This window comes from Apus apus, chromosome 3 (assembly GCF_020740795.1).
Source record: "Apus apus isolate bApuApu2 chromosome 3, bApuApu2.pri.cur, whole genome shotgun sequence".
Classification (NCBI taxonomy): Eukaryota; Metazoa; Chordata; class Aves; order Apodiformes; family Apodidae; genus Apus; species Apus apus.
The window spans coordinates 38,820,264-38,846,027 of NC_067284.1; the positions used below are offsets into that span (position 1 = coordinate 38,820,264).

Below are 25,764 nucleotides of genomic sequence, written 5' to 3' on the forward strand. Positions count from 1 at the left end.
AAGAAGAAATAAAAAAATAATATTAAAGAAGAATCAGACACAAAACAGCACATATATCCTGTGAAAATAAATGGAAAACACTGAAAATTACATATATATATATATATATATATATAAACCACATTTTTGTTCAATTTGTAAAGTTCTTTAATCAATCAAACTTTACTCTCAAAACACAGAATACACTTTGTATCCAAAAAGGTGTTTGTGGTAGTTTGATAAGTGGGCCATAATGCCACAGTACAGCTGTCTACTTCTGAATAGATAGGATGCCCCTTAAAATTAATGTCATTGAAATAGCACCAGCAAGTTTTGAAAACATCAACACTAGAGTGAACTCATAATCGGGTGAGTTCACAAAGATAACAATTTGGTTTAGTGCATTATTAAAAAAGAAGACACAAGATTGTTGATAGCTAGGCCTTCATTCTGAGCATATGGAATTAACAAACCAAATTGGAAGTGTGCTGGAAGCTTCAGTGGGACAGCACTGAAATCAATGAGGATTTGCTAGAGAATAATTTTTCTGTTCTATTATGGACACTTAATAAAATTTTTAAATCAAATCCTACAGTTATCAAAGTTGACATTAGTTAAGTAACTTATGCATAAGCCAAAGGTCACTGCCTTTCAGTTTTCGAAACATTACTTCCATTGGAATGACAAAGGAAGAAAATGAGAAGAAAAAAAGACTAATATTTCAAATTAACTATATAGTTTTGAGTTAGCAATTTTACAGGAGGAAAAATTTTCTATTGCATCCCAAATAGTTACATTGCACCATTTTTCCTGGAAAGATCTGTTTAAATATTTAAGGCGATTTATCAAGTGAGCGTAAATTCTCTTGGGGTGTAGAAAGCATTGAATGGCTTTGTGATCAGGGCAGACACTGACTTGGAAATATTTGTGTTTACACATATTACTGGCTCCTTGGCTTTTGTTAGAGTCTTCTCTAGGAGCTTCTCATCTCCTTCAGTACCAAGTTGGATGTGTGCATAAGAACGTATTTTATGTGGCTGGTAGCAGTGGCTTAAGATACACCTGTGTATTTTAGGCAATGTAATGAATGTTCAAGTGCTTCAGTGCTCTGGCAATGTCATGGGAGTGGGACCCTTGATCAGCCACCACAGACATTTTCAGTGTATGTCCTTGTAGTCTGTGATCTTGCTGCTACCACCGTCATGGTGACAAAGGAGTATGGTACAAATGACACTGAACTGCTTGTTGGCTGTTTCACAATGTTCTATGGGGTGAGGACAATATCAAACAGGAACTAAGAAGAACAGTGCTTCACAGCTCACAATGCTTTCCCGGATTCAGAATTATTATTTCCTGTGGAATTAACACTGGCATAATTTTCAGTAATATGAGGATGAAAATGTTTACCTTCAGAAATTCGACTACAAAGCTCCTTGGAAAATGCATGGGCTTAGTACTGCCTTGAAATTTCTGGCAGTCCCCTGGTTCACAAGATGGAGCTTATCTGATAGATTACAATTAGAATGTCAAACATTTGCTTTTATTTAGAGAAAAAGTAAATGTGGATAAAGTGTATTCTAGCCATTGCGCGTACATTTAGAACAACAAATTGTTAAGGACTGTCTTACAGTATTGCATATGTACTTAACAAGAATATATAATAAAACAAAAAGCTGAGACCATTAGACAGTGCAGCTTAATTCAGTTTTAAAAAGCAGAACACATTTTCATATGTTTTTATACTTTCACAGAAGACAAGCAAGTGTCTGGCAAACTCCCCAACTTTCAACTATGGTAAATAAACCTTCAGCCCTTTTCCACAGCTGATTCCAAAGCCTGATTTATATATCTATCCATAGGAACAGTCCTGTCTATGAGAGGCACAGACAACTCCCAGAAGAGGTGTCATAGCAAATGTGTATTCAGTAGCTGTGATCTTCTGAGCATCTGCTTCACTGGAATTAAATTAATCTTCTGATTTTTCATTTTAAGCAAACCCCACAATTTTCCCTCCAGTTCCTCAAATAATTGGTGAAATGCTAGCAATGGTGGATTCAAAATCTATTTCCTTATAAAGGGGGATGAGGAAATCTTACCCAATCTAAAGCAAGGCTTGGTATCCCTCCTCACAAGGATGAAAAACATAGGGAAAACTTGATGAGAGAGCTGACAAAATCCAGACTTCATGAAGAATTTCAAAGATGTTAGATTGATTTGTATTCTCCCTGCAGCCTCTTGTTTTTTGGTTTCCACTTCTTATTCTGTTTCACCACATACTAAGACTGTCCACCATTTAGGACAGACTTTATTTATGTGTTTCTAGGGCTCATAGAATAGTGGAACCCTGATATCAAATTGGGGCCACTAGATGGTACTGCAATATAATTAATAAATATTGAAAATAATATCATAAATAGATATTTGGGGTTTAAAGTTTGGTTTTTGTTTTGCTTTGTTTTGTTTTTTTTCTGAAATGTCTTGGCTGTAGCATTTGGAAGACTTGCAGAAATATCCACAGCACTGCCTTTAAATATATAATAATAAAACCTCCATGTAACTAAAATACACGGAGTTGCAAGGCACATGGTAAAATATGTGCTTACCTATGTACTCTTAATACTTAATAACTATGTACACATATATATATTTATACAATATGCACACACATATGTTCACTATCATATGGAATTAGCATCTGATCAGTCACTACACCTACTCGTTTTAATGTGTTTCTGTACTCAGTGCATAACAGATTATGGGAAAAGTGTACATCAAAATGCAGTTATGTTCATTCATGAACTGAACATAATATATATATATATATAAATCGCAGAATCACAGAATCTTAGACGTTGGAAGACACCTTGAAAGATCATCCAGTCCAACTGCCCTGCCAGAGCAGAGTCACCTAGAGTACATCACACAGGAATGAGTTCAGGCAGGTTTTGAATGTTTCCAGAGAACAAGGATATAGATAGATATAGATTATATAGATAGATACAGATAGTTACATGCCAGAATTTTAAAAGATAAATTTTGTACGATAAGCAAAATCTATACACCCATATTTCAGAATTTTCTATACTTCTAATGATTTCCTATCACAATTGACTTTACTATTAAGGAGATAAAAAAATTGCACTTTCATCTAAATGTTTTCCACCATATGCTACGTCTACAGTAATAAAGTTACAATTTTACAAATGGTTATCTTCTAGCTGGTTAAGATGTTGAGGTTTAAAAAATTGTGCACAACTAAATTGTCTGAAACCATAACCATGCTTAATATTATCTACCCATGAAGCTATCCTCAGAATAACCTAGCACTGCTGGTTGCCAGCACTATTTTCAATTTTCATCTGTTAGGTATATGATCAAGCATGTCAAATCTGCCCTGAGTAATAGAAGTGGAAAAATAAAGTCATTTACTTAAAACATTCTGATAGCTATTTATCTGAAAACCCTGGTCAGATTTACTGCTCAAAGGCATTTACCTACAAAGTTAACCAGATGCTTTGAGTTGAAAACTAATTTCATTTCTCTGTTATCTTAACAGGACATCTGTTAAAACATCCAAGGAAGGTAATATGTTCAAAATTAAACATCCTGCAGATTGTTTTATTAGAGCACGTGCAACATTGACATTTAACTGTTAACAACCACTGTCTCAAAAAGAATTAATAAATGTGGAATTGAAGCAGTATAATGATTAAACTAATGGACACAAAGTAACATGGAATGATTTTGTGACTGGTCTACACTCAGTTTTGTTGCCAAGTTCATTGCTTTATTACACCTGACACAAAGACAAATTAATGGTTTCTTTTGTTTCCCTCTTTCACCACTTTCATCCAAACTGTTCCTTTAAAATCAGAGCATATTAGCTGCATAAAGTGTTCAGCACTCATAGCCAGCATGCTAAAGCATTATGAGTGACAAGGTATGCTAATCATATCCTGAAGTAATTTGCATTATTGCAGTTAATTTGCATGCGGATATAAACTGCACTTCAGAGCAACTAGGTGTCAATCCAAGTGGTGCCATGTGAAAGTCAGATGCAAAGATGGGTGTGTGCTTGCCAATGTTGGAATGTTTCAAGTGGAAAAGTACAACAAGGTGTCTGTTTCTGGTGGTCCTTATAATTTTGCTGGATAAGATGGTAGAAACAAATGGAAACAGCAGGAGAAAACACGGGCTCCACAGTTCCTCCTACCCCTTTCATTTATACCCACTAGCAATGCAGGGCTGATGATAATATATCTGTTGGCAGGGAGTGCTATGATCATAGATACCTCTTCTTCTTCCCATTAGTATCATCGAATGGACAAGGAAGAGAATGGATGGACTGTACCACAGCCATTAAAAGTCAGCCGTATCTGGCTAATCCTGGACTAACGTCACAGGTCACCAAGGGAATGGTGGACTTATCAGTAGCAAATAGCTGCCAATGCATGTTTGTCAGCTATGGCTGGATTTCTAAACTGCTCATTTCTCCCTTAAGACCTTTTGTATCAGATGCTCTACCACAGTCCTGGTTGGTTGCTGGCCCTGGCTGAAGGAAGGAGAATGGACTAGTCATATCCTGAAGTCTCTTGTGGCCTTACTTTACTATGAAGCATGACTATGAATATCATACCATATAACATCATGGTTCATATGAACCATGACTATGAATATGAAAACACTGATTTCAATCACAGTGTACATTGGCAGTTGGGGAATTCCACTTAAATTACTTCTTTCATCTCTGCTTTCATTAAGTGGAAAACGGTCAAACTTGCAGTTCAGCTATAGAGTGGGTAATACTTGCACGCAATGAAACACCATCAAACTCTCTCCCTAAATCTTCTTTTCTCCAGTAGTTCCTCTACACTCCCAGAGCCATCTCTCTCCCCAGGGATATTTCTCAGCAATGCCATTATATTGCCTTTCTCCTGCTCCCTATCTGTTACTGGAGAGCCTTCACCAACTTTTGGTTAACCTTCCTGATTCATACTTCAGCAGACAAGGGGAAGAGTTACATATTTTCAGCATTTTATTCGACTGCAAGTTTTATATGCAATATTTTCAGTATTTCCCTGAATACAATATGAGACAACATAAATGTTGATAACAATTTAATTGTCTTTGAGCTAAAGGGTAATAATTCTTTTAAAATGTATTATTACTTCTTCCAGATAACAAGGATAACCATCTTTTTGCATTTTATTTAAGATTCTATATAGATTTACATATATGTGAAGATCCTTCGTTTTTCTTCCATAATAAAGCACATCAAATTATGAAAAGGGAATTAGCTTTTATTGCTCTTGTGAGAGGCAACAAGCTGCATATGGTTGGAAATAGGTATTTAGCTACAGAAAGGACAAAAAGAAGGACAAAGTACTCAACTTCAGTTAAAAGCCGAAAGGCCATGCTAGAAAAGATGAAGCATGACCCTTCACAGAGGTACACAATGAAAGGACACAAGGCAATGTCACAGATTTCAATTTCAATGGAAATTTCAACTTTATATCAGGAAAAAGTTTTTTGCAATGATAATGGTTAAGAACTAGAGAGGCTGTGAAATTTACATTCTTGGAGACTTTAAAAAGTTGACTGGCTAAAACTCTGAGCAACCTGATCTAGCTTTGAAGTTGGTGCTGCTCTGAGGAGGAAACCAGATTAAGTGACCTTGAGACATATCTTTCTATGGGAATTAGTTTCTGATTTTGTGGGTCTAAGTTATCTTATATTTGCAGATATTTGGGATGGGTAGGAGAAAATGTGCTCAGAAACATTTTATTTCTCTTAAAACTTCTGGCAGGAAACAACCTGATTACATATTTAGTGTCCATTTTAATAGCTACAATTGATTCAGTTCTTTGTATCATATTTAATAATTTACATTTTAAATACATATCTTTTAAAAATCTTTCCTGTTCTTTCATGTTGCCCCTCTTGCAGCTCAGGACAAAACAGGAAAGGAATTAACCTCATTTGAATGCAAATAGCAACTTTTTTTTTTCTTTTTTTTTTTTTTTTAAGAGCAGTAGCTTGCAACTCAGATCTGTAGAATGACTGCAAGAATAACGAGGAGCTGAACTTTAACGACACATGGTGAACTATGTACATACTGTTGCCACTGTGATTAGAATTCCTAGGTGCCACAGTTCTGTGCGTAAGTTTTCCTAGCATCATTCTGCATGTTTGCAGAGCAGAGTTGAAGCAGAGGATTTACTCGTATGAAGTATGGAAAGTAATTGGTCAATGAAACTAATGGAAAATAATGGCCAATTAGAAAAAAACCATATGTAACTGCCATGCATGGTAAGAAAATGACCATTATTATTATTTTTTTTTTTTCCTTGCCCCTTTATTAAGCTTTTTCTTACTGCTGCAATATATGGAATAAAATCCAGTTTGGGAACCTCACTCAATTCTTAAACCTGATTCATCTCTAAATTAGGCCATACTGTACAGAAATTAAGGAAAAGTGAAAAAGAAAAAAATACAGTTGTGACTGCATAATTAAAAGCTATATAAAACTGAGTATTCAGAGAGAGCTAAATTATGCTTATATAACCAGCTTTAATACTGGCATCTCTTGGTACTGGAGTGTTTGACTTTCAAACACCTAATTTTTGTGTCAAAAGTACAGCCTTATGATTTAATATATTAAATATAACCTTTGTATGTTATTAGGTATAAAAAAGAAAGATGTTAAGAATTACACACAAACAGAAACTACGTCATTATTTCAAGAAACTGTATTCTTGATCACATTCCCATAGTACTCTAGGGACTACAGCAAAGAGATAACAGAGCTCAGCCAGGCAGCACTGAGAGGAGAGCTCTTGTATCCAGTCACGTAAGTAGGGTTGCATGCAAGGAGAATCAAAAGTAATGGCATAAGGCTGGGATCATGCGCAGCAAGGGCTGCTTTGGACCCTGAACCTCAGCTGATCCCTCAAGTCCCGTACCCCGAGTCCAGCCTCTGCTTTGACTCCCAGTAATTGATGGCTGCAGCATCTCTACACTCCCACACTTGTCATGGGGCCAGTGCAACTTCAACCATGCATTTTTTGGTGGTGAAAAAATGTCTACGCATTTTTAAACTAAAAATGGAAGTTTGATAGTTCTTATTCTGCTTCTAATCTGCTTGTAAATGCCTTGTAGCAAGAGTGCTGTTTTATCATTACATGAGTATTTGCAGCACTGTTTCTTCTGAGGCTTTTACTTGGAAGTTGCAGCTGAATACCATAGAAGTAAACACGAGTTTTGTCTGAAGAAGAAAGTAAAAAATGCTAAACAGATTTATTTTTTTTTCAAGATAGCTGAACCTAGTCCCTTGTGTCCTTTCTTGATATATTTAACCAAAACATTGAAATATTACATTTTCTTAGAGAGATGTTTTATGTTTTCTTTTTTTGTTTTACTATTGTTCTTCAGATGTGTCTTACTCAAGAAAAAAGGTTATGCTTTTTGTATGCTACATTTACTCAGCCACAGGCCAAAATAAATATTACCACTCCTGAAACCTTAAAGTCCTACTTATACTGAGTATGGCATTTACCAACAAGAAAAACAACACAGAGACTATCTAAATACTATTGAAAAGTAATACTGAAAAGTAAGTCTGAGAAGTGGGTTTTCTAGGTATTCATTCACAGATCCATATAACAATGAAGGTTAAGAACAAGTGATTGCACTTCCTCCTTGTTAGAAACCTTTGCCATAAATATTCCAGCTTGGTGTGAAAGTGCTTCAGCAAAGACAACCATGCCTCACAGAGAGAAAATACCTAGTGTGATGCCATTCTCCAGAAGTTATATAGGATTGTAATGGTATATAATGCAAACTGATTTGCATGTCTTTTAACTAATAATCCTTCAGACATTATTAACTCATTGTTCTAAACATCTCTGAGAATTTGCAGGCCTTTTTCAGAGTAATAAAAAGAAGCTGTAAAAATGTCAAGACCTCTGCCCCCATAACTAAAATAAAAAGGATGAAGCTAGCAAGCCTTTTGCAATAAGGGATATTAACACTTGAAATACGTCTTCTCCATTTTATCAGGAGGTGGTACAAAAATTTATGTACATACACAGAATAAAAGCTGTTCTCAAAACTTAAAAAAAAAACCAACAACCAAAACAAACCTTTCCTCTTTTATTTCATAAAAAGCTATAAATTATACATATAAAAATAAACTATGCCCAGCTGAACTATTATTGGGCTCTAATTTCAACCTATAAATTCCTAAAGCCATGCTACGCAGGATCCTCTCTCATCATTTACAACCTCAGAAGCATCCCTCTGGTACTTACTTAAAGGTTATCTTTTATTCTCTATTTAGAACCAATTCAAACCCAGAGCTTTTTTCAAGGTTCTATGTGCCATTCCAAACAAAAAAAAAATACACAAGAGAATCATTACAGATTTGAAGTAGCAGTTATTCCCACATGAAAATATAAAACATAAAGAAGATTCAATGCTAGATGTATGCGTGTGACTGAGATACATAAAACTTAAAATGATCCATCTATAAAGCAGTTGGATCCTCTGAAGGATCTAGAACAAGGGGGCAAGTTTTATCCACCCAAAAAGTTGGGTATCTTTCCATGAGACATATATTTTTAGTTGTTAGATCTTGCAGAATATCTGACAATGTGGGAAAGTTCTGATGTACCATAAACAATTGAAAGGGAGACGAGAGTCATGTTCCATGTGTGAATTTGACCTTTTGTAGATAATGAGTCAATCTGTACCTATTTCTTAAATCTGTTTTCTAGGAACTTTTCCTTTTCTCCCTCTCTTTACCAATGGTGTTGGTCTGAAAAACAGTTGAAGTGGAAGAAATATACCCAACTGGTTATTTCAAGGCAGATATTCTCACAGGAACAAATAATACCTCTAAATACTTTAACGTATATAAATATATATAAATGTATAAAATATAAATAAAATTTTAACTTCATCCAAAAATAAGACTGAAATATATGATTGATTGGGAAACACTTTGGATAACAAAGCCTCAAGATTTTTTCCAAAAAATCAGTTCCAGGTTTAGATGCTGGTTTAGCCCAATTTTATTTCAACCAGCACTTAATATTCTTAAGCTTTTTTTATACTCATCACTAAACACTAAAAGTGTTAAAACAGATGCTTCTCCTTTCTCCCTTCCTTCTAACCCTCTTTTACTTCCCCAGACACAATAAGCATCCCAACATTTACAGGTTTAGGAATGCAGGTGGAAAGAGGGTGGATTGGGTTGAGTACAACTGTAAAACAGGTGTCCGTTTTGTTATATACATTAGTTCACTTAACAATATAGAAAGCATTTTAACCAAATAAACGCTAATATATGCAAGTTCTTTTGACTATGTTTTTGCCAAGCTTTTAATGAGATTGGGCCTGTATGAAGGTATAAATCCTAGAAAGTGTAATGTTTCACCTGCAGAAGATTACCTTATACCCTCAGGAAATTAAATTCTGATCCTTTTGAAGTCTGCATCTTTTGAAGAGCAGAACACATGGAGATGAAATATCCCAGTCTCTAGTATTTTTCATACTTCGAGGGTGATTTGAGAGAAAATACAGGTAAAGGAAGTCTCTTTGCCTCATTATTCTTCCTATAATTGTGTTTAACTTTCTGCATCATAACATATCAGTAACTCACAAAGGATCAGAGAATTGCATCTGTAATTTACAGTTGAGCTGAACTCCCTTTAATCAGGAAAGGCAATTAAATATTTGAGTCAAGAAGAGAATGTAATCTCTTTCACTTGTGGGAATCTCCTTGATGGTCGGTTCACATCACTGTGAGCCTAACTGCACAGACAGCAATATTTAGACCCAGTTGAGGCTTATTACTTTAACAAAATAATTTGTTACCATTGCTAATCTTTTATCCCACAAATTGCCAGTCTTTTGGAAATTCCTTAGAATGCAGGAATTTCAGTTTGAGGTGTTGGTTTGAGCCTATTACAAACTGGCACTCAATGTCCTATCACTTACAGAGTCAATAAAAACCTACAAATACATCATTTGTAGTAAAATATATTTTCCCTATGGATTTTGACTGTGTATATGTGTTCAATCATAACATTCTGATCAGATGCATAAAGTTAAATAACATTGCAGTAGCCAGATGGCTATTATTGAACCTCAGTTTACATTTTAATTTAATGAAAGACACCTTGTTTTACTACTATTATGCTGCAGTATAAGACCTCTGAAAGGAATCCAGCTAAGTAACAACAAGCTAAATGGTAGAAAAAAAATTGTTTATCCTTGAGATTGTAATCTCTTGTACTCATGAAATCACTAATTAGTACCTCTCATAATGGTGAAATTTGCATTTCAGAATTACCGAGTGGGCAAAAAAAAGTAATTTGCTTTTAAAATGTATACACCGTTATTATTGTGGGCATCAGAAGGTATATGTTCATTACTGTCTAGATTAAACGTTTCTAAGCACCCAGAATACTCCAGATTTCCATCATACTACCGTCATTCTAATAATACTAAGAGGATGAGTAAAACAGAATATAGCCTTTCAACTGGGCCATGCTAACACAGAGCTGATGGCTTAAATGTATCCAGTGGTAAATTACCTTTGAAAGGTCCCCAGCCTCCAAATAGAAGCAGATAACAAATATGTTCCACGTAACCCAAAGGACCAGCCAGCCAGCATACTGCAAGGAAGAAGAGAGAAACAGTGCATTAATAATTTCACTATCAATTGAGTTAAGTTCATTACATCATTAGTTCAATCCAAGACAAAAACAGCCTATAAATATGGTGCATATGAATAAAAATGTGATATAGAAAAGAGAATCAAGAATAAATTCTTCCCTTTCACAGACACAGTCTAGAGAGACCTAGTGAGTACTCAGTCACACCAGAAAATCAGTAGCTGAGAAAACAGTTGAAAGATTTGACAACTGAATTTGAGACTAATCTGGAGCTCTTATTATTGTTCAAATGGGAAATATTGCAAGGTCAAGAGAGGCAATATCAATTATATGTGAGAAGTGCAAGGCTCTATCTTCAAATGTTTATTAAAATATAATGTCTAATTGGAGGAGGCACTGGATTTTGCAGCACTTCAGAATTAGTCTCAAGAAACTTAACTTACATATATAACCTCAAGAAAATAAACTTTGTTTGTTGGTTGGTGTGGGGTTTTTTTCTGTTTGTTTTGTGTTACAGTGTATAGGAGAAATACTCATGCTTAATCTGTTCATTTGTGGTTGATAAATTCTTATTCACCTATTTGGAGTATATTTTTTTTCTCCATCTGTCCACTAGTTTGCTTCATTCCTGTATTCATAATACCTTATGTACTAGGACTGGAAACTACATTTCCCTGCTGTAATGATAGAGGATCCTGTTAATAAAGTTTGACCTGTTGTTGCTACTCTTATCTAATGTTTGTGCTTGAGAACTTCCCTTGACAAATTATTGTGTCAGCTAATAAACTTTAGGATGTACAATTTCCTTTCTAATGGTTGCTGTACCTATCCTCTAGCTGTTCACAATTCAGTTCCACGTTTGCTAATTTATTTCCATAGACCCATGGCACTGCTTATGTGTGAAACATGACAGAGACATGACACTGTTTCCTACCTGTGATAGCTGAGGGTTATTTCCTCCTCCTTTCTCTCAACTATTTATAGACTTACTCTTTTTGTTTTGTTGTCTTTTCTACAAACTGTACTGATTACATTTTGTAAACAACTTTTCCAAATTGGGAAAAACCCTTTCCTGCACAGCTCAGTATTCTGAATAAGCAGACAGTATTTTAGACTGGACAATGCTCTTACAAAAAAAAAAAATAAATTAAAAAATTGTTTGTCATGAATGACAATCCCATTTTATAAACTCAGTAACAACCTATGTAGGATTCTTCTTGCATTTCTCTTGGAAGGGCTGCTTTACATCAGGTTGTCTATCGCTCAAGATGCCATTTTCTACTTAATATTCTAGATACTGTGAAAATAATACAGCTTTGTCCTTTCTCAGGAGATCTAAAGTGAGACTATATTCCACATGACTAAAATTTAAGTCAGTTCCAATTTCTTATTTCTAGCCAAATAATTGTCAAATAGCATGCAGTTCAACAAGGTCCTGCACCTGGATTGGGGGAATCTCAAGTACAACTACAGGCTGGGTGAAGAACGGATTGAGAGCAGCCCTGAGGAAGACTTGGAGGTGGTAGGAGATGAGAAGCTCAGCCTGAGCCAGAAAATGTGCACTTGCAGCCCAGAAAGACAACCATATCTGGGGCTGCATCAAAATAATTGTGGCTAGCAGGTCAAGGCAGGTGATTCTCCCCCTGTGCTCCGCTCTTGTGAGACCCCACCTGGAGTACTGTGTCAAGTTCTGGAGCTCCCAGCATAACAAGGAGATGGAGCTGTTGGAGCCAGTCCAGAGAAGGGCCACAAAAATGATCAGAAGGCTGGAGCACCTCTCCTACGAAGACAGCCTGAGAGAACTGAGGCTGTTCAACCTGGAGAAGGCTTCAGGAAGAATTTATAGTAGGCTTCCAGTACCTGAAGGAGCTAGGGGAAGCTGGGGAGTGGCTTTTTACAAGGGCTTGTAGCAATGGACACAGAGTAATGGCTTCAAGCTGAAAGAGGGTAGATTTAGATTAGATGTTATGAAGAAATTCTTTGCTGTGAGGGTGGTGAGACACTGGAGCAGGTTGCCCAGGGAAATTGTGGATGCCCCAGCCCTGGAAGAGTTCAAGTTTGAATGGAGCTTTGAGCAACCTGGTCTAATGGGAGGCATCCCTGCCCATGCAGGGGGGGTTGGAACTAGAAAATCTTTAAGGTCTCTTCCAACCCAAATCATTCTATAATTGTACAATTTGTAATAATTATGATAAATACTGTGTTGATCTAGTGGAAGCTAACAGTTTTAAAGGTTCAAATAGTTTTACACAGTAGTAACCTCAGGTAATTTAAAGCAAGCAGATTGCATATACTTTATAGGACAGCCCTTTTGGGTCCACAGGTCTGGCCACAGATCATAGATTTATTTAGGTCAGGAGGCACCCTCTAGAGTTCACCTAATCCAATTTCTGCTCCAAGTACGACCAGCATAGATCAAGTTGTGCAGAGATTTGTCCAGTTGAGGTCTGAAGGTGATGGAGTTTTTATGGCCTGTCTGATGCACTATTCTTTGAGTGAAGGTTGCTCATAAAACTTTGGAACACAGAGACTTAATGCAGATGAACGGCCTTAACACACTCTGAGACATGAAGTATACCGAGCATTTAATTTTCCTGTAGCTTATTCATGGTACTATTGGCTTCACCTGTAACACAGAGTGTTGTAGCTACCAGAACAAGAGAAGGAAACATTAACATATTGAAATAATTGGCAAAAAGTGATAAGTCAAAATGCTGCAAAGTTAGGAAAAAAAATAATAATTAAGGTTATAAAATCTAAATTAATGTTATATACAAGTATACACATATCCCGACAGAGTTAATAAAAGTATTCCTTCTGACACATGAAGCCAATTGGATTTTTATAGTGAAAATTGTAAATACTGAATCTAGACTGGTTTTCCAAAGAAATAGGACTAAAGCAGTAGTATCTGTGTGCAATGTCTGTTTCCTTGAAATGCCTTCTCTGCTCCTGAGTGATTTTAAGTGAACTGGTGTCACCATTTGACTCAGCTTCGATGACAATGCTCTCGATCCCCACCCCCTCCCACCCAGGTAGGGAAGGAGAGAGAAAAAGAGAGAGACTTGGCTGGATTGAAAACTAAACTACACAGCTTTAATTAAAGACTAGTGATAAGAGAAAATATACACAATTATATACAAATGTATTCAGGAAATGTACAGAACCCCTATTGCCTCCCTCCACCCCCCAGCAATTCCCACAGCACTCTCCTTAGCAGCAAACAGTCCCAAAAAATCCTGGACTGCTGCTGGAGAAAGGAGAGCTCAAGCCTGGTGGTCGACGGTGCTGGATGGACGGAGTCCTCCCTGGACGCCGGCCATGGATGGAAGAGAAGGGAAGAAGAAGCAGGAAGGAAGTTGTCTTCTGTGATCTCTGACCTTCCTCTGAGCTTACATGGATACATGGAATGGAGTATCTCTGGCCAATTTTGCTGTCTGTCTAATTCAGGTTCCTAGGAGGGAGTCATAGATCTCCCCGTAGTGTCCGAGCTGGCAGACTAAAGGTGCGACCTTGAAGACCCAGAAGTTGGAAAAACATTCCACTGTTTGTCATCTTTCCTAGCTGGAACACTCTGTTACTAGTTAAAAAAAAAGCTTACTGAAAGAAAATAAAACCAGTAAAAGGAAAATTGGCTTAATCCTGGCTCAAAGCAGGACAACTCTACAAAAGACTAGAAGATTCAAAGATATTTTATCACAATTGTTTCAGGAAAATAGGCCTACAAAAATGAAAATAGGCCTAGAAATGGGAAGAGAGACTATTAAATCCTTGTACAGAGAAAGACTTATGAACTCACCTTTCATCAGTCAATGTGAAGGGGGAAAAATATGGGAGAGAGCCACTGGAAAATAGGTTTCATTAGATCAGCTGTTCATGGCACAACTTGTCACATTGCTTGTAAGCAACAGCTGGTTAAAAAGCTCCCTGTACACAGAACATCCAACAAAATAGTCTACTTCAGAGCTGCTTGTTCTGGCAGAGAGCCTTATGCTTACATGAAGAAATGAAACTTCTCTTTTCCACTATCACTAAAAAAATATCAAATTTATCTGACTTTTAGATACACTGTTTTAAGAAGCATCTGCTGTTACTGGACTAAAGATAAGGTTTATAAATGTCTTTTAAAAGTATGTTTTAAACTGCTTCCTTTTGAAATGTTAGAATAAGTGTTTGCTGCCTGAATTCTATGGATAAACACTGAGTATAATTATCTTAAAATACAATGATGCTTCTGCTTCCCAGTGCTTCTGACTTCAGATGCTTCAGATCCAGCAAATCTCTTATCTCTGGATCACATACAGACATAAATGCCTCTTGTTGTCTATGTGCTTCAGCAAATTGTTGTGGAAATTCAGCTCTGAAGGTCTGTGACAATGAACAAATCCCTCTGGTACCCTCTATTATATGTTTCTAATTAGAAACACATTTTATAAGAGTTCTTCAAAGGGCTGTAGCTGTATTTTTTTCTCATATGTGGGAGTTCAAGACAGCTGCATTATCTGACAGAAGCCACCACAATGCTACAGCAGTCACATATCAATGAGACAAGAACCTTGAACAGACACTTGACCAAGCAGAAGATACTGACAGGTGGCATAGCAACAACAACACAGCTTATTATTTTTATGGAAATCCACAATGGAAAGTGGTATAACTGGAAGGCTAAGACTGAAGATTTAAATACTATTTTGCAAAGCTGTAGCCAATCAGCAAAAGTTACTTTTTTTTTTTTTTTTTAAATAGATTATACAGAAATAGCTCTTATATGGTAGAATACACTTACCATTCTTCAAGTAAACATTACTTTATAAAGTTATAGCCCTCTGCAAAGAATGATTACCTACTTTATGATTTCGTGATACTGTGTAGTTACAGGTTTGAAAATTTGCTATGAGTCATCAAAAAACAATATAGGATATCCCTTTTATTGGGGAATGGGACACTGAAATATTAAAACACTTGCTTGTAACAGCATTAAGAATCCACACGCCCCTCTTCACACTTCTCTCAAAGTCAGCTAAGTTGCATTACGTCCATTTTACTAACAGGAAAACTGAAGGTGAAAGACATAAAAATGACTAGACCGAATTCCACAGCCTAATAGAAAAATGATCACAAGGGGACAAAAGCCAAAGGTCCAGGTAGCTCACTACAGCCTTTGATATAAACCTAGTCTCCAGAACTCACATCTAATACTGTCACTTTACATGAAGGCGAAATACGTCACAAACCTCTTGAGTATGAATAGTAAGCAACTGTCCTGGTTTGAGCCAGGATATAGCCAATTTTCCTTTTACTGATTTATTTTTTTTTTTTCCTTTACTGAACTCTCTTTTTAAGTGGCACACAAGTTTTACAGCTAGTGGACTGGTAATGCTTGAATGTTTACGCTACTGCTGAGAAAAAAAGGACACTTTGTTCTTGTTGAATCTACTGCTTCAGATACTAAAGGAGAAGAGTCGTATCTGCAACCCTCCTGTAGGGAGACCAGACAAACTACAAAAGTGGCCAGAGATATTCCATACATATATATACACGTAATGCTCAGTATAAATTCAGGGATAGTGGAAGTCAAGCCTCCTCCTCTTCTTCCCTTTTCTTCTGTTCATGGCTGGTGGCCAGGGAGGACTCCATCTATCCACCACCATTGATCCCCAGGCCCATGCATTCCTGACCCTCCTAACTCTCCCCTCAGCTCCCGTCTGCTCTGCCGCTCTCTCCGGCAGCACTTTGGGACATTTCAGAACTGCTCACAGCTCAGGAGATGCCGTGGGGGTTGCTGGGGATGGGGAGAGGTGATAGGGTTTTGTACATGTATATAACTGCACATATTTTCTTAGTATTTAATTAAAGCTGTCTAGTTTAGTTTTCAATCCAGAAAGCCCTCTCCTTTATTCTCTCTCTCCTTTCCCTATCTGGGTGGGAAAGGGAGGGGATTGAGAGCATTATTGTTGCTGGTTTAATTACCAATCCTGACTGAAATTGTGACAGCAACCCTCACAGCCAGGAGCTTTTTTGTTTTTTTTTGTTTGGTTGGTTTGTTTTGTTTGGGGTTGTTGTTTTTTTTTTTGTTGTTTTTTTTTTTTCCCCCCACAGAACTTCACGACATTTCTCTTGCTTCCAATTTGTTTTTGGATATGTGAGTCAATTACAGTCACATTAGACCATTCCAGGCCTACAAGATATTATCTAGTGCGAGTTAAAGCAATTGTTGTTGTGATTAGTGATTTGCTACTTAGCATCTTTATAGAAATGTAAAAATTTTAGTTTCAGATTCTTCCAAATCTGAAAATATGATGCCCCAAAACTCTTCTATCGTTTATTCAGGAAAAAACCCATTAAATTCATTTCTAAAATTATAATGACTACATTTGCCATAGTAACTTAAAATGTGATTGTTTACTCTATCTGGGCAGTAGTACCTGAGTTGTTCAAAGATTATCTTGAGCCCAGCATGTCTGGAAAGGAGCAACTCTTCAATAACACAGTAATCACTGTCCACAATTATAATTAACTTTGCTTCTAAAGCAATTTCCCCTAATTTCCTCTGTCTATGAAGATACATCACTTAGAAATACAGTTTTCAAACTTGTCTTTTCCCCATCAAATCTGGTAACAAGTGGAATCCTGAATACTTGACACCAACATATTATTTAAACTTACTGAGAACATTCATTTAACCTTTGAGGTGCTTACAGCTCTGCTTACCTTTAAAAAGCCCCTCTGAAACAGAAACAACTATTTGGTGCAGTCAGCTGTTCTTGAACAGCAAAGTTCACAGTTTAGTTGACATTACCTGTGGTGTTGCCTGCTCAAACCTCTTCAGCACCAAACAGCAAAAGGTCTGCCTCTTATTCCCTCCTTCCTGGAACTAGTAAAACACCTCACCTAGACTTCCCTAGGAGACGTCCATCTGAAATGACAGCAACAGCAGTCTACACGGTGACTTCATGTGGCTACTTAGTAGGCACCATTATGTAATTTAATCTGCTCGGTACATTTTGCTGGTTCCTTCCCATTCCCATTGCCTGAGGCTTTCCCCTGAGAGCTGATGAGGGTGTGGGCAACACAGCATGGTGGAAAGTCCAGCTCTAGAAGCCAACAGGAGCCACACCTCAGCAGGAAGCCTTCACTGCAGAGCAGGATCAGAAACCACAGCCTGACCCCAAAGAGGAATCAAGAGCCAAATTCATGCCTAGGAGAGATTCAGTTATTGAATGTGTGAGGACCAGCTGTTTTAAGCAGAACTGCTGCTCTCAGCAACTAAACACAAAGAGCAACCGTGCTGTGCTTTTAATGATCCAGATTAAAGTCTTCCCTGCCCAGTAGTTACCTACAGGCCTCAATAGGAGAGAGCTCAGGGCCAAAGCCAATAGTCTTGACAACAAATAGTAACAAATACTGTTTCTGGCAGAAGAGGGCTTTGTGTAACCAGTTCAACTTCAATAAATTCTTGAATTTTCTTGAATGAGCTGGGAAGCTCTTGCAAAATGACATAATCCTCTGGATTTTTTTAATTACTTCTTGGTTGTCACAGCATGCAGCTTTTTTTTTTTCAGTAGTTTTGCTGGGCTGAATTCTTCATATTATTATTATTCAGATATTTTCTTGGTTTTGGGGGGTTTTTTTGTTTGCTTTTTGTTTGTTTTTGTTTTGCTTTACTTTTGTTTTGCTGTGTTTGTTTAATTTTTAATTAATCATGGCTATAGTGTCAGAGCACTGTCCATCTTTGTGAGTTACCATTTCTGAGTGAGTAGGAATTGATTTTGCTAATTTTTGAGTTGTCGGACTTTTCTATCTCAAATTACAGTGACAGTCTAGTTTGTCTGCTTATGTTTATCAGGGAACCTTTTAACCTTGGTTCTTCAGCATTTCATCATTTACAAATGTACATCTGTTTTTCTCCTTGCTTTGCATTCTCAGATAAAAAATATCTCTGATATTTTACTTCCTTTATGTTACACTTTAATAATTAATATCCTTTGCCAAAACTGACTCAAAACTGCTGACCTGTCAAGTGCATCAGAAATGGTCACTACCAAATAGAAAATTACTGTTAGATTGGTTTTTTACTCCTGAGCAATCACTGCTTGCAGAAATGGAGTGAGTGCTACTTAAAATTTCTTCCCAGAGGCTTCTATATACCCAGTAGCTATGTATAAACTTTCAAGATCCTTGGACTCAGTTATAAGCCCTGATTTTATATAGGAGTTTGTTAACTCTATTTTCTCCTTGATTTGTGAGAGAAGGATTCATAAGCATAAAAGGCAAGAAGAAAGCTGAAACACATTCTTGTCAGGTCACAAATGGATGAAGGGACATGCCAGAGTCCAGGACATTGCTATGCTGTGCTGCCACTCATCAGTCTACTCATAGCCAGCGAGTTACAGCTTGAGTGGGGCTCCTTTTTTCTTTTGGCTTCTTCTGTTTTGTTTCCATTATATATATATATATTTTATTTTTTTTTTCCTGAAGATATAGGTCTTCATAGGTCTTTCTGCATAAAAGAAGCTAGATTTTTACAGAGTACATTACTGCCAGAGTGATATCCATCTGTCCACATTTAGATGTCTGCAATGCAGATGTCCTCCTCTGAGCAGTGTCTAGATTCCCATCACAGTCAATTCAGACAATTTCTCAGAGTCTGACACAGATCACTCCACCCTTGCTGTTTGGAAAACTAAACTCCTTCAAGGCAAATTTTGCAATGTCACAGAGCCCATTAAAAATCTTGTACTGGTGTCATAAAAAAATGAGACCTTAACACTGCACTATGCAGATATGCACTTTTTTTTTTTTTTTTTAATCCACATAAACAAAAAGAACAAAGCAATTTAAATATCATCACTGTAAATATTCACAAAGGACAGCTAAAGAGACATCTTCTGAGAACTAGTGTCCTTTGTGTCCTGAACACACTGATGGCCCATTAATGCTTAAGCTTGAATCATTCAAGCTTAAGCTTGAATTTGTTCATTTTCCCTTTCTTGGATTCACAGCTCTTTAGATTTTAGTGGGAAAGACTGGGAGAATTCCTAACATGACAGATGCTTTTGGGTACTGCATCACTTTAGCTTGTTTTTCAGCTTCTGTTTCAGTGTCCAGTTGTACCATCTTAAAATTTTACCCTAAACACTAAATTACTCTATTATTAAGAAATAATAACATATTTTCATATGATGCTTTAAGTGTGAATAGCCAAAATGTTAAATGAAGCACACAGAAATAGATAACTTACATTTTAGCATTGTTCAGTCAATCTATTATGTTATGCTAGGGTGTTGCAAATATCCTAGATCCTCAAATGAAAGCATTCTGTAAGTTTTCTTAAAAAAGACAGTATTTCTACTATTCTTAAAAATGGGAACAGAGAAACTTTCTCCTGTCATCTCAATTTATTTTCTTTGCTCTTTTGTTTTTAGGTTTCTTCTGCATCCATATGTTAAAGCTAATGACCTTTTTAACAAAAGTGTATTTTTTATCATATTTATTTTATCCTTTTGACTTAGCAGTAGAGATTTAATTTGCTTGGCTTCACTTATCATTCAATTCCTATATTTCTTTTGATCACATCTTTGTTGTGAAACATTTACCAGCAGGAAGCAACTTCAAATATCTGAATACCTAATTTCCTGCAACACAGTACATATCCACCCAGCTGCAGACACATACATATACATGCATATATTCACAGATGGTTTGATGTTTTTCCTCTTATGTTACCTTCCTTGTTTTTCAGCATTCTTTCTTTTGTTTGTGGAAGATATTATAAAGTCTCTCAAAATAGAAATGGCTAATTAAATGTAAGTAACAATAAAATGATATACAGATAATTCTCACTTGAATAGAGCTCAATATCCTTTCCTGGTACTGGATTTCTAGCAATATCTTTATTTTTCAAGACATAACTGGAGCTACTCAGGCAACAGTGAACCTTAAAATAGTGCTGGTTTAACCCTCTCCTACCTCTCTACTTCAATTCCAATATGAATCTACCAGGATCTACCTCAAGAGCTGCTCACACTAAAAATCAATGCTGTGCAAGATCTACAAACAAAATCATAGCTTTGAAATGGCATTATTTTTAAGCAGTTCTTATCAGTTGCTAAATTCATATTATAGTTGGCATAGAAAGAAGGATGGAAATCAAAATGATGTGATTTTGGAGGTCATTTGTTTCTTCCATGCAAGGGCTAGAAATGTTTGAAAATTTTTTTTCCGAACCCTGCCTTCTAGATCACTCTTAAGACACTAAGTATTTCAAGCCCGTGATTTCCTCAGTGTTCATAGGTAGTGATCAGCGTAGAAATTGCATTCACAAGAATTCAAGCTGACCTATATGTATATTTTTTAATTACTAAATCTTAGGGGAAAACTGCATAAATTGTTGCAGTAAATTTTCAGTGTAACTTGTAGCATTACAGAACATTTTGCCAACGAATTAATAATAAAAAGGAAACATGAACAAGGTCACTGGCCACTAGAAACGGCTACTGCTTTATCCAAGGCTTCACCTGAGAGTGTCTTTTAGTATGAATGAACCCACAGCTAAAAAATCCCACACATTTAGCACAAAAGTGATAGGTAGAAGAATAATTTTGTATGTACAAGTCTGCCTCAATTGTTTACAAATATTTGGAAAAACGCAAAAAAACAGATTGTGTAATTGCTTTTCTGCAGAATAGGTGAATAGCTCCTTAGCAAGAAGCAGTGCTGCTCCCTAACTGCCATTGCCCAGTCTGAGAACAAAAACCCTGCTGAGGGGGTTCACGGATTGTAACAGTTCTTGAGAGCAGTCCAACAAGCCTCCCTGCCTCTCTCTTCTGCAGGACAGCAGTGTTTCTCCATGTGGATTCTGTGCAATGCTCACCCTGCCATATGCTTGCATTTCACCCGGGATAAACCAGTCTCACCTGCTCAGGACCACTTCTCAAGGTCTTTTTCAACCTCAGACAGCCCTAGGAGGAACCTACCTGTTTTGCTGAGTGACCAGACATGGGTGAGAACATTCTCTCTTTTTCCTGCTTGAACTGGATAACATGCAGCCAAGAAGGCAAGGTGGTTTTGTCCAGATAAAATAAACACAAGAAATATATTTTTGCTGTAATCTGACACGGAGGGCTTCTCACTGGAAAGGTGGGAAGCTGTAATTTTTTTTGGATATCAGCATATTGGTGGATATACACATGTATTGACTGTTTCCTTGGTGACTCTGGCTTTTTCAGAAATACCCAAAGAGAAAAATCTTTATTATAATTCAGCCATTGAACAGTTCATTTTAATGGAGTTTTTAGCAGCTGTGCCCATTTAAATTCCCTGTTAAAAATACAAATCAGGACACTCGGAATTCTTTCAGTGTTCATTTTTAACAGAATGCAAAAAATAAAATTGATAGATACTGTTGCTAGGAACAGAACTCTACTGACATTTATCTAGATTCTTTTATTGATGCCTCAGTATTTGAGTGCCAACTGAAACTATTTATAAAGGGAATCCATCTCCCTCAGAGAATACATCAAAATTCTTGCAAAAACGAAGCATTTTACAATATGATCTTTTTGCTAAATTAAGAGGGTTTTATTCAGCTTCTTGGGTATTGTTTTCCTCCTTACATTTTTTTTTTACTTAAAGCCTTAACAGTCAAAGCCATGAGGAGCCTGAGATTGAATTCACAGGGCTTTAAGTTTGGCCCCTGGTGTTCATATTCCAAAGGAGATTTAATTGAAGCTAAAGATGTATTTGTAATGGGAAAATAAGCGAGAATCACCAGGATCTTTCTTACCTCTCTCTGAACTGTTTTCTAAAGCACAAATGTTCAGAAATTCCTAAGACCACTCCAAAATTTGAGAAAAAAAAATGGGAGGTGGCTACAAAACTAGGAGTTTGTGTTTCAAGGTTGGGGAACAGAGAACATAGTCATTCAAAGACACTGGCTGGGAGCTCTGTTTGGGAGGTTAGTAGTTGTACCAGTCAACAGCAGAGGTCACTTCCCATTCTTTGGAGATAACAAACATACATAAATTTGATCTGCAGAGCGTTCAGTTTTTAAGGGACCCCAAGTAACACAGCTGTTTTGAGCCAACCATATTATGGAGCTAGATTGAATTTTGTTTAGGAGGCTGATGGCTGGAGTGGATGGAGCAAAATTCTAGAGGCACAAAAACTAGCTTCTTGAAACTGTAGGGTGATCATAGGGTTAGATGAAAGTTCCTTGTGTAGGGAATACATACCTGTGAGATTGTCACCTGCCCACATGAGTGTGACTGACTCACTGACTCATTCTAAGGAGCCACAGGGCAGGGAGAGAGGAAGACATTTACTCTTCCATTCTTCCTTTCTGGTACATCTGATTGGCAAGGCTGCCTGATTTTGCAAGAACAGTATGTTTTAATACAACATGGCTTTTTTCGAGTCTTTTTCAATTTCTTTTTTTTTTTTTTTTCAATGAGATAAAAAAGAAATATAAAGCTATAACAATAAAATAGATACTCAAAACATCACTCTTTCTGCATAAAAGTTGAGTTCTTTTTCTAATTTCTTCAGGGAAATATGAAAAAAACATTAATTTCACACCGAAACAAGACTGTATATATTTAAAGGAAGCACTATTCTAAAAATATCTTCTTCATTTATCAATCAATCAATCAATCAATCAATCAATATCTGACTTCACTCAAATCACCAGAACACATCATACTTTGTTTGTTTATTGGTTGAATTATGACCTTCCTCAGAAAGGTTTACACCTGGATCTGCGTGCATGTTTGGTTCTGTACTATTCAGGAAATAAAGAAAACCTTTCTCTTAGTGTATTTTAGGGAAAGTGTTTTTTCCCTTACTTTCAACTTGCACTAAAAAAAAAAACATCAGCTAAAAATATTACATGCAGTAAGTTCTTCCAGTTCTGGGAATAAACTGGTAATGTAATAAGGTAATTTTGTGATCCAGCCCTCTTAATATATATAGACTGGCCAAATTCTATTTCTCTAACTGTGATACAATCAAAGACTGTCATAATGTGCCTTATTTATGCCTTTGAGTTTTTTTCATTCATGATGTAACCTCCAAATCCTTCTTTTTGGTGAAATTGCAGTAATTGCAATTTTTTTGATTGTATCTGATTTTCTTTCTCTGGAAATACCTGTGGCTTCTCTCCATTGCAAATCTCAAATACCCTGAAAAATGCTTTCACTCTCTTTCCTCCAGAATGCCAGTTTGCATCTCAGTTTTGGGTGAGAGCATGTGCCTGGTTTGGACTGGGAAAGATTATAATTACCATCTTCTTTACTGTTAACCTTCTTGTCTCAATTACCTTCCAGATCAAGCATTCTCAAGAAGCTCTTTATAATTTAAAAATAAAATGGGAGAGATTTTCAAAGATCACTCAGGAGTAAGGCTGGCATCTCTGTAACTACAGATGCAAAAAACTGAGGACATTTAATCGTTAAGACATCACTGACTGGGAAGCCTGCCACCAACATCCACACTTGATGAACATACATTGTCTTTTGGCTCTCTACAGCTATTCCCATCTGCTCCAGTGGCATGGTGCCTGCTTATCAGCTAGTTGGACAGTTTCAGTACACAGGACTGCCAAATAAAGGTTTTACATGGGTAGCGTGTACTGTACCCTGGAACTGCCATTTCTTTTGCAAGAAGAAATGCTAGTGCTGAGATACTAAAATAGACTGTCTTCTTAATTTTTTTATTTCTTTTTTTTCCCCACTCACTGAAGATGTGTTTTGGTAAAACAATTAATACAATCTTTCTTTTACAAATTAATACAATCTTTCTTTTACAAAGAAAGATATATTATTGGTAGTCAAAGAGAAAGAAAGCAGTATCTGTAGAAGGAGTTGCAGCTATTTGGAACCTTTAATCACAGAGTAGTCCCTAGTAAAAGCATCACATTGTTTTTTAGGTGTTAAAAGTCTGTCATTTTCACATTCTGAACAGGAGTTTAAAGGAAAATTGTTCATGGAAACATTACTTATTGTCTGTGATTAAACAAAAGGAAAAATTGTACAAAGTATTGATTATGAGGCGAAAGTAACTAGTTTAAAATAGTTCTGGCAAGAAATATTTAAAACTTCAGAAGATTCTTTTCTATGACACATTGGTGATTAATGAAAAACCCAAAGGCTGGGGACTTGTTGGAGAAGATTTAGAAAAACAAATCCCTCTTGAGTATAGTGTTTTAGAGTTCTTGTAAATCCATTATATTCCACAGAAAACCAAATTAAAATATAGCTACATTTCTGCTTGGATGTATCACCTGAAAACAACCACTGTTCAGCATAGATGTTATTTCAAGCTAAGGTGAGATAACACATTCTTTTTGTAGCAGTCCTAACTTAGCAAATTGGAATCTAATGAGATTATTTTAAATTAAACAAATCTTTTAAAAAATTACTGAGAATTACATGATGAAGGAATTAAACTGACTTGCAAGGTACAAGATGCGTATGGATTTGTCATATATCATTAAGACAATCAATTACAGCATAATTTCTGATATAACAACATCAGGAGATATAGCAAATACAGTCAAGAAACCCAGTGGTCCAAAACTATAGGGTCCGAGACCATAGGGTCCAAAACCTGCCTTGAATCATAAGATTACACAACTTTGATTTACTTTTAGAGGGGTGTTGGGCAAGATAATATTCAGGGGCTCCTCCCAACTCAGCTTTCCCTCTGATTCTTTGACTTTTACAGATCTGTCTTGGCATTATGAGTCTATGCACAATTCAGATGGAGAAACATACTCGTTATTTTGATAAACAGTGTTACACAGACCCTTTTCCAGCACTTTTCAGAAAAAAAAAAAAAACCACAACAAAAAAAACAACAACAAAAAACAACAAACCAGACAAAAAAACCACCAGGTTGCTGAAAGGATGAAAGCTCAACAAATTATAAGGCAGTAAGAAAGGTCAACAGTGAGGGAATAAACAGCTGATACTTCAAATGGGGTGGGAATATATCCAAATGTCAAGATGGCATTTGATGACATTAGTAATGAAAGGCCTAGTAGCTCCCACATTGCAGCAGTAGAGCCATGTGACTTTCATTGCAGCAACTTAGCTTGCTATGCAAAATA

The 25,764-nt window shown here is 36.5% G+C and overlaps 1 protein-coding gene across 1 annotated transcript in view; it reads right to left on the reverse strand.

Annotated features, from left to right (window-relative positions):
- Positions 1-25,764, reverse strand: part of NKAIN2 (sodium/potassium transporting ATPase interacting 2) — a 540,340-nt gene that overhangs the window by 234,171 nt on the left and 280,405 nt on the right. Inside the window, exon 3 of the mRNA XM_051615572.1 lies at positions 10,578-10,658. Within this exon, the coding sequence (XP_051471532.1) occupies positions 10,578-10,658 (81 nt within the window). The remainder of the gene's footprint in view (positions 1-10,577; positions 10,659-25,764) is intronic.